Raw genomic sequence first — 16,236 nt, 5'->3', positions numbered from 1 at the left:
GCTGTGACTCACTGCAGAGGAAGCCAGACTTTGTCATGCACTTATTTGGTTATCAGGCCCCAAACAGCTTAATAGCTTGTGACTAAGGTTTTTTTCCAACGTCTGTCTCATAAATGCAATTTAAAGTAATTGCAAGTTATCAGTGTGGGTGCAGTGGTGCACTAATTGCAGTTGGAGTCGGGTGGCAAGTTGTGTGTGTGTGTGTGTCTGACCTGCAAAGACGCGCAACCGCTTGCGCCTCGGCGGCGGCCCCAGTCCGGACACGCCGGCGCACTCGTCCTCGTCGTCGCAGTCTCCGCTCTCGAATCCCTCCTCGCCCTCGTCGCTCCAGCCGTCCGTTCCGCCGCGTCCGCTTCCGGCGCCGGCGGCGGTGCCGCCGCGCGTCCGGGCTCTCCAGCGCTTCTCGGATACCAACACGAACCGCAGCAGCTGGGGCGCAAACAGGAAACGGTTAAAAAGGTATTTACATTAAAACACGCTCCACCTCAGCTCCTTCATGAATCGGTGCTTTAAAGGGTTAGCAAAGCTACTGGAGAAGGTAAGGGGGGCTTTTGATCTGCTCTTTACTGCATAATTATAACAGTTTGGGGGGGAATTCCGCACAATAACATCTCGAACCCACCAACGTCTAATTACTCCTATAATAACCTGGCGGGAGCACGGCATCGTTATCGACGCACGTTTATTTTTCGTCCAAAAACGTGATTTGCTCGAAGGCCCGTGGCTGCTGCTGCGTCGGGGGTTCGGTTTGTCTCGCAGACACAATAACACGGCGTGAAAAAACCCACTCGGACATCAAGAGAGATGTGGAGAAGGAGATGAAGAGGAGCTGTTTTTTTTTTTTTTTTTTTAAACACTTTGATATAATCTGACAAACAAGCGCTGGAGCCGCACGATAAATGAAATCTGAAAGGATTTATACAATTCGTAACAGAATCCCGGGGCCGTCCGGCCGCGGGGCCGCGCGGGAACTTGTCGTTCCGTGCAGATATTTATCCAAGTGATTTACAGACGCTAAAAAAAGATAAATAAAATGAAAAAAAAAGGGGGGGTTGTGCAACGCATACCAGACGAGCGCAGGGAAATCAGTGCTAAACTAATAAACCCGAAGAAAAAAATGCAGAACTATCTCAGAGCTATGAGTCGCTTTTATTCATTCATTCATTCGGGTCCACGACGTTGTCTAAACAAAATAATATTAATAGAAAGCTGTCTCCATTTGTAAAGTGCAGGCATTTGGCTTGGCTCAGCCGCTGGAGCCGGCGTCCCTCCAATCAGCTCCTCGGGTCTACATGCAAGAGTGTCCACGGGCATTTGGGACTCCTTGCTCCAGATGATCCGGTCAGTGCCTTGCATGGACGCTCTGCCGCCATGCTACTTGCGCAAAGGGCTATAAGCAAACATCTTGTTTTCATTCCCCGATATCAAACAGTTTCATTGTTGCCGACGTTTTTGAAAACGACCTCCGCGCACACTAAAACCCCGGGAAACACCAGCATGAAACTTTAGTCCGCATGCCTGGCTCGTTGTTGGTACGTAGCGACACTTCCTGTTCTGGGTGCGATAACAAAACGTCGGTCGAGCAGTGGCGCATTTGTACGGACCGACGATGAGGTGGAGTTACTGCTTTGAGACACTGGACTAAAAGGAGGGTCAATTCCAAGAGGATATAGACTGGGAGTCCCGGCAGTGGAAGTACTCTGGAGTTTGCCATGGTTGTTATGGTCTACCCACCCACGTACGGCAATTGGCTGTAACCGTAGCGCACACGCCCAGCTTCACAGTGTTATGTTTTCCCTGTCTCCATGGAGATGGAGGTGTTTTTTTTTACTTTCTCAACCCCCGGAGCACCGGTTCCATATCACTCCGCTCTCAGGCACCGCAAACGTCGATTTCGTGTGGACGACCGGCCGGAATGCGACTACAGTTTTGCTCTCTCCCAAAAAATGTGTCATGGTAATGGGGTCTTACGCCGGGCTGGGCCACCATTTGTTATCAGGCCGTGAAAAAAGAATAAAGTTGCTTAAAATGACACATCTTTTATTTTCATTCGGCTTCCAGGTATTTTATTTTGTCGGCACTTCCGCCCGTGTCTCACTCCTGCACTGAACTCAGTTGTCGGGTTTTCCAATACAACGATGGGACGCCATTTGGGTCACAGCACGCCAGAAAAAAGAGAGCTGCATTTTAAAAGTAAATACCAAGAGTCCTACTTAAACTGCGGCTTCATCGGCCACTTTCATGCTAGACAAAAGTCTCAAAGTGCTTCACATCGGAGACTATCAGGGGCAACTGTGGGGTTCAGTGTCTTGCCAAAGGACACTTCCAAACAGGGACCGCCAACATTCTGATTGGGGGTACGCTTGCACTACCAACTGAGCCACAGCTGGCCCGCAGGGGCAGGAGACCTCACGAAATCACCTAGTTGCAGTTTCCGTCAAAATGGCTGAACTGTTCAGGGACCGCATTTCAAAGGTCAGACAAAGAGACTGGGGAAATCAAATTCAAGAATTCTTCATACTTTCTATCTGCCCGATCCAAGTCTCAAAAAGCCCCAGTTGTGTGAAATCGACTTGAAAAGATGCCGTTCATGCCATGTCTGGCAGCACAAATGTCCACAGTCGCTCCTCAGCTCCGGGCATGAGCGGTTCAGAAGAGCTGTTCGATTTGGATTCAAGCAGGCGGACCGGTGGTGTGGAGATAACATTTATGTTTCTCAATTCAAACAGACAGTCGCTCTTCACATATGGAGACTTGTCTTGTCAACTGGACCTTAAGGACAGGGTGAGGACATGTCTACCTGTAGTTAAAGACGTTCTGAAAAGAGAGTGTCATCTGTGTTGAGTTGACCAAATAAGCATACATGTCTTGCTGTGACACCCATGTTCCTGCACCTCCAGATTTCAGTCACGCCGAAGGGCTCAATTATACCAAATGTTAAATCCGCCTTCTGTCCATTCTCTGTAATCTTGCACCTTTTCATGGAGCTCGTGAATGAGTAGACAAACGCAGCAAATGGAGCAGTGCCACCAGAAGTGTTGGAGGACACAGTGTTGTGCGGTATGCTCAAGTGTGGCCGGCAAAAGGGACATAGAGGACATTGAGTTGGTAGTGTCGGGGAGAAGAAGTCTCAGTCCACATGCCGCCATGTATTTAATGGCCGCACAGACCGTTGCAATCTGGTCAGATCGGATGTTATTTACATGGAACCAAATCGCAACCCAGTTGTCCGAGGACACTTTCCATGCACGGGAGGTCTGAACCGCACTATAAAATGATTCACAGAAACCTGACTTTCCCCCAGGATCAGGTTTTTAGTGACAGAGGTGAGGAAACACTGCCTTTTACCGAGCAGGAACCTCGGACAGGCCCCAGCTCTTAGTGGGGCGGCCTTCTGCCTCGAGCGGTTGGGGTAGAAAGAGATAAAAAGCAACAGTGTGATGGAGACAGAGGGGGTATGAGGACTGGGAGGGGAAGACAAAATGATCAATTCCTTCTAATGCTAGAAACGTTAACAGCTACATGCTAATAGCTGAAACAGTGTCGCCTACTGATGAAGGGGCAAAAGTGCAGACTGGATAGAATTCGCTTTCTTAGAGTGTACTGTTGCTATGATACCCCTTATGCCCTCCGATTGCCCCATGGGGGACAAATAAAGGTTCTCTGATTCTGAATCTGATTCTGAGCTCCTCCATGTTTGTTATTGTCTGGAAGCAAACCTGGGAGCTTGGATGTAAACTCTGAACTCTGCACTGCCCTCAAGGGGGCGCCTTGTTTGGCAACCATGGAAACGTAACGTACACATGGGTTGTATGCGGGCAGTGACGTTTGAAATGTGCAAAGCTGTTGAGGTACGTAACCCGAGCACGGATGAGCCTTCAACTGTATGCAAATGTACAATCTGTTTGAAGAGACGGCTTTCAAAGCAAACGTGTGCTTGAATACAAACGCATGCGTGAGTCCGGCGACTCCCCTCACGACCGTCCCTCCGGTCCAGACAACATTGCACATGATCCAGAGCCCTGCCAAGGCAACAGTGCCAAATTCCAGCTGCCCGCACTCGCGGCCCTGTTTCATCTCGCCTCTCCGTTCGCGTCTTTATCGATTTCCTCCCGGTGCGCGCACACCAGCGCTCGAGTCGCATCGCTGTTTCCGTTGTCTTGGCCGTCCGTGAGTCCATACTTCCTCAGGTTGGACAGAATGACCGCCTCTGGTTTCAGAGACAGGAGCGCGAGCAAGAAACTCAGTTGTTTTCTTTAAATCGCAGGGTTACGTCAGTTGGAGGATAAACAAGGCTGTTCCCTCCGCCTGCCTGTACAAACAGTCAATCTGTGTTTTACAAGTGACATAAACGCCAAAGTTTAGAGAGGGAACACACGTCACCTTGTTCCCGGCGCGGCCGTCCAACAGGCCTCCATTCATGTCCAAACATCGAGGCCTTACAAGGCCGATGACCACAACATTTCTGAGAGCCTGGTCACTTAGACCATGGGATGGACAAACAATACATCACAGCCCGGTCGGCCGATCCGCGGGAATATTTACGCTTTCGTTTGAGGGGCGTCCGGCGGGGCGCAGGCCGAGCGCACTCGGGTGTCACGTTTAAATCCTTCTGTTATCTTTCACAGACCAACTCCTGCTGACGAGTGGGGATTTAATGCACTGGACCGTTTTCCTAGAGGCGGCATTGTGTTTGCCGATGTCAGTCAGAGTCCTCGGTAGATTTACCGAGGTCCTGAAATGCCTTTTCTTGGTTCGTATCCAAGCAACCTGGCCAGACTTTATGGAGAGAGACCTAAAAGTGACGGAAAAGGGCAAAGAAAAGTGTTGTTCGGGGCATTCCAACACAGAAAGGTTGAAAGGACAGGGGGGATAACTGGAGTCTCTTTAGCACTGTTGGAACTTTTTACAGTTCCAAGAACCTTTTTCGGGAACTAGACTGTTTCTTGGTACGTTGGGACAGCAGAGGAACCAGGCAGGGACCTCAGCTTCTAGAACCATCTAGGCTCCTTTATATTTTTACAATTCCATCAGAACTCATAGGTGGTTAGTGGAACTCATAAGCTGCACCCATTGCCAGATACTTCTTGCGAGGTGCAGAGTGACATTTTTAAAAAGTACTGTGGTCAATGGTCAGATGTTTTCTTGGGACAAAATGTTCAGAAGCAGCTACAAATGGGTCACCAAAAAGGTCCAAAAAAGAACACCACCATTTTGGACCAAAATAAGTGCGATGTTAGCTAACGGCTAACAGGGTTCTTCACGCAGTGAAGCAGTGCAGGGAGAAGCTAAAAACACTTCAACCATATGATAGTCAGTGGTTATTATTACATGAACGCTGTGGCAGTTTCCAACTCCATGGTGTCCACGTCGTCTTCCTCTTCTACTTCTTTCGGGGTTTGTTTTGGAGTGTGGAACTAAAAGGTGCACGTCACACTGGTCCCTGCTGCCGTCCGCCACTGCCTGTGGGAATGCAAATCTAAAAGGTTCCCCTGGAGGAGGCTACTTCCTGGAACAAAAGTCACGACTGACATCTTTCAGAACCTTTCAGCCCCAAAGCAGCGAGTGTAACAGTTGGGAGCTCAGTGTGTGTGAACACCGCCATGTGTAACACACACACCTGCCAGCATACACACCCGCACACCTCACCGTGTGGACGACGGGGATATAAATAGCAGTGTGCGAGAATAAAAAATGTTGTTTCAGGAGCTATAAAGCATTGGGCAACATAATCACAGCCGTAGCGGAGTCGTAGCACCGAGCCGTGCCCTTCTGCACGGGGAGGGGGACCAGATTCCCTCCATGAGCCTCCGTGGAGAGGAGCTGTGGCTTCCTCCTGCTGGCGGCCTGCCTCCGCCACAGCTGCGGTAGCAGGGGAGGGGTAGGATGTGTGTCAAAAAGCGACGCCGCGCTCCCGGCCACGTCCGACAGAAACCCCCCGCCACCACCACCACCACCTCGGATTCACCGCAAGATGGGAGAAACCTCGCGGGAATCATCTGCAATTAAGCCAAAGGAGCGCGGAGGAAACCGATGAAAGAGTACGGTTTCCATTAAGTCCACCGGGAGCTGGCTTTCGGCAGACATCGGCTGCAGGTGTCCCGCAAGGCCTCGATTTTGACACAAAAGCGCGAGGAAGCAGAGGCAGTCGGGCGGGCGGGCAGGGCTCAGGAGACTGCGCCCAAAAGCCCAAACATGTGGGGGGGATTGCACAACGCAGGCCAGCCCAGACAGAGACATGGAAACCGCACGTCTGTCACTGCCTCTCACACATGACATGAACTCCATGCAGGGTCAGCGTTCAGCGCGACAGCTGCGGCCGGGGCGCGGAGCGGGGGGGGGTTCGCCGCCGACCCCGACGGATGGGGATCGGGGACAATAAAGATTCACTTGATTTAGGAATCCCTTCCCCCCTGCAAAAAATTGAAAAGAAGCTATTGGTTATCAGAAAGGAATGATGTTGGAAGAGGCAGCGGATGAGTAATGATGAGTAACAAGACAGGACGTATGGAGGGGGTGGGCCCCTTGCCAGCGTTTGATTGGGATCAGTGTTGTGTCCTCCTCTACACGGAGAGGACTTGTCCGGACGTGCTCCTCGTGACTCGGCCAAGACGGAATTCGGCGCTCAGAATGTTTCTATCAATGCCTCATCACATCTCGTCTGCGAATCTAGTCTGCGCAACCCGGGGCTCGAGTTCCCCGGGCGGTGCGCTGCTCGCGGGATACGGTTGAATGTTCTCGCCGGGGTTTCGGGTGCGTCGGACCACCGGGAGAAGATCGGGTGTACGTTGTCGTGTGCGGAGTGGGAGGGGACGATCTTGTTGGGTTGCAAACACTGAATCGGGAGTTGATATTTTTAGTGGCTTTCAGAACTGAACTGTGTGGAGGGGACAAAAAAAAAAAATCCTAGCGAATGATTGGGTGAGCCATCTGTCAATCATCCTCTAAGGAGCAATGTCATGTTTTCCCTGGACAGAACCCCCCAGTGAGGAAACACCGTTGCTCTGAAAACACAAAATCAATTCTTCACGGCTCCAGCTGCTTTGTAAAATTCATTCATTCATTCATTCATTCATTCATTCATTCATTCAATATATATCCCACTATTTTACACAGGGTCAGAGGCCCAGCTCAGCTGTCACTGGGTTCAAAATTCACTTGCACATTTACTCCTCCTACAGATATAAATTCATTCACCTTCTCATTTCACTCCCCATTATTCACTTGTTCATCATATAGAGACATTCAACCATTCACCCTCTCATTTATATATTATATTGACATGACCATCATTCGCCTTCTCATTCATGTTGATATAGAAACATAAACCCATCCGCCCTCTCATTTCACACGTCATACGGAGACATTTATTCACTCACTCATCACACGGTGACATCCAACCATTCACCCTCTCATTGCACGTCATATAAAGACATACAGCCATTCATTCATTCATTCACATATCATATAGACAAAACACAATTCCCTCTCTCTCTCACAAGCTGACTAATAACTTAGACGCCTCCCAGGATGGGTTCTCATGTGATCTCCAGCTGGCGTCAAACATTGACCAACACCCGGGGAACATTAAAATATCTGTGTTCGACATCCAAATTATTCTTTAACCAGCCAGGTAACAAGCACAAGTTGCGCTTGTTTCGTGTCGTCGCCGCTCATTAACGGCGAGTAAAAACAAAGCGACGTCCAAGTTGGACGGAGATTGTTAGTGTTTGTCGGAGAACGGTCGGCGCAATGTCGTATCTGGAAAGCAGCCTCCTCCGGGGGACTTCTTTAGTTCTGCATTCCTACAAGGGGTTGGGGGACGTCGGCAAGCGTCTGCGGCCTGCACCTTCAGCCGCGGCTCGCTTTGAGTGGATGAAATTGCCCTAAAAACTCTAAAATACGGTCTGCTGCTTTTGGACAGAAAAGTTCCACTTTGAATTTACCTCCAGGAATGAGGGGAACCTTTTAGTTTCGAGTTCCCACCGTATGGGACGGCTGACGTGCATCTGCAGCCCCACATCAAAACACCTTGTGGACAACATGGAGGTGAAGCTGTTCATGGAATAATAACCATGGACTATCAGATGGTTGAGGTCTTTTTAGCTTCTCCCTGCTTCTCCCAGCAAAGAACACTGTTAGTTTGGTCCAAACTGTTGATGTTCCTCTGCGAGCCCTGGAAACCCCTCCGTGTTGTAGCGGCCCAGAAGAGCTTGGACCTCTTCGTTGCACCATTTCTAACTGCTTCTGTCCATTTTGTCCCAAGAAAAGGTCGTAGCAGTGCGTCCGGTACTTTTTTAAAAATGGCGCTCTGCAGCTCACAAGAAGAATGTGGTAAAGGGCGTGGTTTATAAGTTCCTTTGGAACCATAAGAAGACCCTCCCTCGGAGTAGGAGCTAAGAGCTAAGCAGGAACCTAAGTCCACGGTTCCTGCTTCCTCTGCTGTCCCGATGACCAGCTCCTGAAAAGGCTCCGAGAACTGCAAAAAGTTCTTCCGGGGAGAAAGCAGATACGTCAGATGAGAGCGACCTTCCTCACGGCACGTTGTGTAAAGCAGAGCGAGGAGCTCTGGAGTTGGACTGCACGTCTGTCAGGACTCCAAAAAGCATCAGGCGACTTGCCTCCGCCTCTGCTGGACCAACTCCACGCCAGGAACTTAGTCATAACAAGTGACAATATGTCATTGTGAGCACGGCGAAGCGTTGCGCTGCCCCGCGGGAAACGCCTGCACGATGAATTAATAATAATGACATGTCACAGCTTGGTCTTATTTCTGCGCTGGCAGTCGTCGAGATATGATATCATCGCAAAAAAGCCCGAGCTCGAATCCAAAGAAAGGAAAACAAAAGACGGATTTTCGACGGTTCTGTCAGATTGCTTTGCTCGGAGAGCGAACCCGGATTTGAAACGCACTGAGGAGCGAGCGCAGACGGGTCAGCCGAGCGGCCGTCCGGAGGGTTCGGGGAGTCGATTCGACGGTTCGCGTTGCCTCCCGAATGACGAAAAAGGGTCATCGGAACGTCCGGGTTCTTCCCGGATCGTCCCACCTGCTCTCCTCAGCTCATCCTTCAAACTTTTATTGAATCTGAAATGCAAAGAGGGACCTATGCTCCCTCCTCCTCCTCCTCCTACCCGGCGGAGTATGTCACGCGACGGGTGCTCGGCCTCAGACTGTCAGACGGTTAATGCAGACGAGATTCATTTCCTGATGTTAATTCCAGTCGCAGCAGAACGCCGGCGAGGGCCGGGGCTCGGCTGCCCCGCGTTAAACTGGGCGTGGACGCTCTCCTCCTCGCCGGCTAAGCCCATAAGGCTATTTCCAGATTTCTCCAGTTTGGAGCGAAAACCCCCGAATGGCTGTTCAGGGGATAAGGGGGTTGGAGGGGGGGGGGGCTTCATCGCGACGGCGGATCATCTCCGAGCAGAGAGCCTCCCCGCCGTCAAACACAGCGTCCTCTGTGTGTCCCGGCCGGGCTCGGATCAAGGCACGACATGAATGCACGGGGTATTAAATATATCTGGTATGACAACAATCCTCCATCTTTCTGAGGCCGACCGAATGAGAGAAAAACCCGCCTCGCGTCCGTGAATGTTCCCGATTGTCCGAACGGGGTTTAATAGTTTAAAAAGTCCCGACGCTGCGCAGGTTGCTAAATCCAATTACGCCGCCCAGACAATCTCTTTTTGTCCGCCGCCCGTCTGCTTTACACGTTATCGCCGCCGTTCCCAGAGTCATGTGTCGCCGAGTGAACCCATGATCGCGGCCGCCCGGGGAGCCCGAGAAAAAAAAAATGTCTCGGCGAGAGGCGGGCGGAGGGGGAAAAAAAGGGGGTGTCGGGGAACCGCGAGGGAGCCGGGACGTTGCTAACGCCGCCTCATCCAGAGCGGCGCCTCTGCTCGGCCCCAAACAAAAGGCGGAGGAGGTCTCTGACCCTCATATGGAGACCGTCTGATGACCTAACACAGACGGGAAACAGGAAGTGTGACCCTTGACCTCTTTAAAGGGATAGGGGAAGGAGGCGGCGGGTGGGGGTGGGGTGTTACACAAGAACATGTGACTGCGCCCGCTGACAAGAAGCTCAGAAGAAGGCTCAGCTGTTCGCGTCCTCGTCTGCGGCGCCGAGACACGGCAGCGACGGGGAAGGACGGAAATTAAAAAAAGGTAAAAAAAAAAAAAAAAAAGCCCGCGTGGAGCCGAGCCGGGTTCCCGGCTCCTGCAGCGGCGTTTTTATAAGCCAGCTGTGTGATAATTACACCCGATGGGGCGGCGGCGGCGCTGGACCAGTGGGTAGCGAGAGAGAGGCGACCCTGACGCTGGGCCTCCGGGCGAAAAGGGGGTACCGGGGGGAGGAGGGGGGGGTCTAAGGAGGAACGGGTGGCGGCGGTGGAAGGGATGGTTGGGCCTCATTAGCAGGCAGACTAATTGGGAGGAAAAGGGCCCTCACATGCTCCGTCTGACCTCCCGGCCAGCGGGGGGGAGAGCCGGCGTGGGAGTGGGAGTGGGAGTGGGAGTGGGAGTATCTTCTGGCTGGATTCCTTTAGGTTAAGGAACCATATCTCCAGCCGAATCTTGGACTTTTAGCGTGAAAATCGGGATAGCGTGCATCGCGGCGCTCCGGGAGGGGAATGAGCTTCGTGTCACAAACCCTCACCGCTTCCACGCACAGCAGGGCCCACGGAGAAAAAAAAAAAAAAATGAACACACAATGGAATGGATTTCTAAGTGCGCATATTCACACACATAAAACTGCCACCACTTGAATGTGTGTGCATTATTAATGCAAAAGTATTATGGATATGTATATACAGTATGTAAGCACGCATGAGGTGTCAAGTGCACACAGCCCAGGCCGCCGCCTTGGAAGGAAGCGAAGCTGCCCCCGCTGGAATTTCTGGGCCGGCCGGGATCTGGTTTGTTTTCAACCCCCCCCCCCCTCCCCTCCGAATTCCTGTCCTACCTGCAGGATTTTCGTCTTTTTTTTTTTTTTTTTTCCCCAGGTTCTGGCTTCAATTAGAGCCGGGAAGCCGGAGGGAGAGGAGGGCGATGTTGGAGGTTTTTTTTTTTTTTTCTTAGACGAGGAGGCTGGAGGTGGAGGTGGAGGTGGAGGTGGAGGGCGACAGAGCTGGACTCTGTCACACACAACTCAGCGCAGCTGCGGCGATGAAAAGACAGCTAGTGAAGAGGAGAGATAGAGGATGATGGATGGCGAGCTGCAGCAATATTTGAATAAGCTGATAAATATGCCATGATATATATATATATATATATATATATATATAGGTATATACATAAATATTGGCGAAAGACAGATGTGTTGTTATTATTAGAAACAACGCTACAATCCTGCATAATCCACGGATGCCTTTAAAATGATTGCATCCCAGAGTCTCACGCCTGGGTATGTATTTCATTGGGTAAAACCACGTTGGGTAAAACCCAGCAGGAGGGGGAAGGGGGGGTCAGAGGGGGTCCCGACCCCCCGCAAACGGCGAATTCACCCGACAAACGAGAGGGAAATGCACAGTAATCAAAGACCAATCATATAATTGCTCCTTTTTTTTTTTTTTTGCCACTAGCTCAACCATCTCCTGAGATTAGCCGCTCAGGCCCAGAAACCCGATATGCTGGGAAGCCGGACAGATGTGGAGGAAAACAAAGCCGTCTCGGCGGGGCCCGAGGAGCAAATCATCAAAATAAAAATGTTCTAATTTAAGACTCGGGATAAGTTCTCTGGAACGGCGTCCTCGGCTCCTTGGCGTTGACGTTCTCCATCCACCTCACGCAGGAATCCAGCAGAAATGTCCACGACCGCTCGGAGCCCCGCGCTGTTTAGAAATTCCCAGTTGCTAAGTGCTAACAAGGAGGGGGGGGGGCTTTTTTCCTCGTCCATTTATAGCTAACAGTTCGCTTCAAACTTGGCCCCGGGCGCCGCCATGACATCAGCTGCCGCAGGCGTGAGAAAAGGGCGACGGCTTTTCTCCCCGTGTTTAGTTTTGGGTGGGAGGGGGGGGTCTCTGTATCTGCTGAACCTCCGATCCACGCGGACAGTGTGAGAAACGACACGTTTCCGCTCGGCGGCGGCGGCGTTCGGCAGGGCGGGGGCGAACGGCGAGCGCTCAGGAGCGCAGGAATGAAACATCAGGGGGATTAAAGCTGGAAGGAAGTGGATTTGACGGCGGAGGCACCGCGTTCCCTGCGCTTTTATGACATGACGGGCTACGTAGCGCGGCCTGCGACTGATTTGTGGTTGGAAAACTGGGTCAGCGCAACAACGGTCGGTCGTGTCCCTTCATATCAGCAACAGCGAGCGGGATATTAAAAGAAAAAAAAAAAAGATTATGGCAGGAGGTGCACGGAGGAGAAAACATGCAAGCTTCATCCTGGCGCTGCAGACGAATGCATCTGCAGGACAACAAGCTATACATTCCTCAGATTGGAGAAGTACTGTACACACACACACACACACACACACACACTGCATCATGAGACTGAAATACTGCAGTTTTTAATCAGCCGGCTGTGCTTGGCGCTGGGCCCCGGCCAGGAACATTACACATACTATCTTCGTTGTTGGACCCGTCCTTTTGCACGCAGGCATGCACACACACACACACACACACACACACGCACGCACGCACGCATGCCTCACGCACGCACGCACGCACGCACGCACGCAAACGAAGCAGAAGAAAGTAATTATCTGTAAGTCGTGGCCGAGTGTGTCGCATCAGATGGCTAATTCCTCCATTTGTTTTTTAACCTGCCGACATCCAGTGCTGGTGGTTCGTCCCACGTGAGCGGAGGGGGGCCGGAGGGGGTCGGGGGGGTTCGGAGGGGGTTCCTTGTAAAACGACTCTGGACTAAACACTTTCCCCCGCTGTCTCCAGGGGTTGTTTACAACATGCCGGCTGAGTGCAGTCAATAAACATTTAGCGGGGTTATAAAGGCTTTCTGCAGTCCTCAGAAGGGCTCTCAGACACTTCCATTGTCACGCCGCTCGCCGATTGAAGTGGATCCGTCCCCCCCAGCCGCCCCCCCGTCGGCTCGTTCAATCTTTCGGCGGGTTTAGTAGAAGGCGTCACGTGCGAAGGAGGTCCTCGGGCGCTCCATGACCTCCATCAGCTAACAGCCGCGGGCACTACTCATCCATCGAGCCGTCCACCTGACAGAGCGCGAACATGCCATCGCCACCGCAAACCGGGCTGAGCTCGTTCGGATTCACGGTGTCATTAAACACCACTTTATAATATCGCTTTTTTGCCGCCTCGCGGCTAGAAACACTACGTCGTCTTCTCGTATTTGGAGGCGGACGAGTGAGCCGCGCACGGGGGGAACTCCTGTCACCTGCTGGTCAGCCGACAGATTGCGGGTTTCAGCTGGGCGGGAAGTGACGACGTGAAAAACAAATCGTGAAATCACCGTTTTGGACTTTACAAAGAAAATCCGCTGCAGCCGGACCGGGCCGTCACCCCGACTCTTCACCCTCCGAGCGGATGGAGGAGGAGGAGGAAGAGGAGAAGCTCCAGGCTTCCTATGAGTTTGCGCATTGCAGCTGCAGAGTTCACAGGAAGGAACTCCGAGCCGCGGCAGGAGAGGTGCGAGAGGTGACGGAACACCAAGCCGGGAGGATCAGCGGAGGGAGGCTGGATGTCCTGCTGGACCATTGGTCTGAATTGCATCACATTATCAGGCGTTCCCCTTACTTTTTCACACACCGGTCAATTCCGCAGGTATCTAATCCCTCCTTGAAACGGGAAAAGCTACGAGTCATAAAGACCCCCGGTGCACGTGGAGCGCGGGATGGAGCGGTAATCCAAGCAGAGAAGACCCAGATCTGGTGTGAAGGCATCCATAGTGAAGTATGTCTTTAATTCATTCATTCATTCTCCACAATGTTTATCCTGCAGGCAGGGCTGGGGGGGCGGAGCCTATTCTGTCATCAGGTAAAAGGCGGGGCTCAACCTGGACCAATCACAGCGTCACATATAGAAACGTGCAATCATTTGCGCTCTCACTCACATGGAATATGGAGACACAACCATTTGTTCATTCATTCTCGCCACATATAGACATATAACCATTCACCCCCTCATTCACATGTCATAGAAACTGTCACCCTATAATTGATGGATCATATAGACCGGGGGTCGGCGACCTTTACCACTCAAAGAGCCATTTGGAACCGTTCCCTCACAGTAGAGAAAACACTTTTGCTATGTATAGACAAAATATATGTTGCATTTTTTTGAATCAATGACCAACTGCAGAGAAAATGAAATTATATTTCTGCATGCAACAAAACATTTTGAACTCTGAAAAAAAGAGGTTGGATTGAAGGTTTCCTTTAGGCAAAATACTCGATGTCGTTTTGAGTTCTATGAAAAAAAAAAAAAAAAAAAGAAGCTGAACTTAAACTATCCACCAGCAGGAAACCAAAAAAAGCCATCCGTATGCTGTCATCCTTTTACTGGCGCGTGCAATCCCTTATTAATAGCGACAAAAATATTTTAACATGTTTTATTACGGCGTCATAATTTTTGAAACTGCCATAATCTTCAAATTACATTAAATCAAATTACATTTTAATTAAATACTAGCCACATGCGGCTCCAGAGCAGCAGGTTGCCGACCCTTGGTATAGACAAAAAATCTCATTCACATATTTTATAGAGATGTACAATAATCCACCCTCTCATTCACACATCCTGGACAATGTAGGGTCTCCAGTGCAGCTCCAAGGTGCAGCTCCGGGTTCCTCACACACTCCAAGCTGTGTTTGGAGTGTGTGAGGAACCCGGAGAACCCTGAGGAACCCCGCGCAGACACGGGGAGAACATGGAGGCTCCCCACGCAAAAGACCTCCTGTGGGAACCAACCGGGGACCTTCTGGCTGTGAGGAGGAAGCGCTAACCGCAGCTCTACCCTTATTACCGGAAAAGCGTGATTGGAGGGGAGCTTAGGGTTAATCTGATTTCACACACACAGTTTTCTAAGGAACTCTCTGAATGTCTGAGTCACAATGAGCCCTGTCATTTCCCCCAAATTGTAAAATCTCATCAATCGGGAGCCTGATCCACACGGTAAACAGCCGCGGCGGCTCAGCCTGTCACCATCCCAGCTTCAAATATTTGTCCCTGTCAGCTCGGGACGTTTCTGCGGGGATTATTTCATGGGTACGTGCGCGTCCTGTGCTCACGACATGAAAGGAAAACTTGGCGAAATTAAAAAATTTGGAGGGAAAGCCTGCAGACACTGCTCTATCACTTTTATCTGTTTACTTCACCATTTTGTCACTTTTCATTGTTTTAATCCTTTCTTTGAAATCCGCATTCTGTCTAATTGTGTATGAGTCTCAAAAAAAGGTGCCTTAAATAGAATATATTATTACTCTGATTATCAGACTGTTGCACACGTGCAGCTGAGTGAGCTGTAACTGTAACAGTGCTCAAATGAACACATGAAAACTAAATATGTGTGCACATATATAGGCCACGCTTGTCTATAAGCCGCAGGTGTCCATGTCATAACATGAAATATTGACACAAAAACATTTTTTTTTTAACTTTCAATGAAATACATACCGGTAACATCCACAAATACTCACTGGAAACGCTTTTTTTTACAGCGCGTCGGAATTTGACCGTGATTTCGTTTGTCCGATGTGACGAGCCCAAAAAAATCCATAAATTAGCCGCATCGATGTTTAAGCGTAATATAAAAAAAAAAAAAACACGTGAATGAGAGAGTGAATGGTTATATGTCTCTAAATGATGCCTGAATGACAGAGTGAACTTCTCTCTGATGATGTATTTGGTGGATTCGATAAAAATTTCTTTATGTTTCTAAATGACTTTTGAATGAGAGAGTGACTTGTTGTATGTCTCTATATGTGGCCTTGTGTAAGCAGTTCCGTAACCCTGACTGAGGATAAATGAAGGACAAAAAACCATCCGAATCATGTAATGGGTGCAAAAGAATAGAAAAATTAGCAAAAAGAAGTCGGCAGCATTTTGAGAGAAAAAAAAAAAAATGTCCGCCAAGTTGGATTAATGTAACATCTGCCGCCGTCTGTGTGATGCGTCTCTTATCCACTGTTATTGCAGCCGGTGTTCCATCATCTGGGTTCGGAGCGCGTTTCTGCTCGGCGCCGACAATTGAAGTAATTGGCGAAATTGGGAGGAGACATAGGGAGACGACCCGGAGCTCCATCCCGCCGCCATGTTGGGAGTCTCAAG

General features: G+C 50.4%; 1 protein-coding gene across 1 annotated transcript in view; it reads right to left on the bottom strand.

Annotated features, from left to right (window-relative positions):
- gpc3 (glypican 3) overlaps positions 1 to 16,236 on the bottom strand; it is a 115,950-nt gene that overhangs the window by 12,770 nt on the left and 86,944 nt on the right. The window contains exon 7 of the mRNA XM_086178782.1: positions 213 to 429. Coding sequence (XP_086034908.1) covers positions 213 to 429 — 217 coding nt within the window. The remainder of the gene's footprint in view (positions 1 to 212; positions 430 to 16,236) is intronic.

Source organism: Fistularia commersonii, chromosome 31 (assembly GCF_037954325.1).
Source record: "Fistularia commersonii isolate RoL2024-O1a breed Wild chromosome 31, RoL_Fcom_v1.0, whole genome shotgun sequence".
NCBI lineage: Eukaryota > Metazoa > Chordata > Actinopteri > Syngnathiformes > Fistulariidae > Fistularia > Fistularia commersonii.
This window is presented reverse-complemented; position numbering and strand designations above follow the sequence as displayed.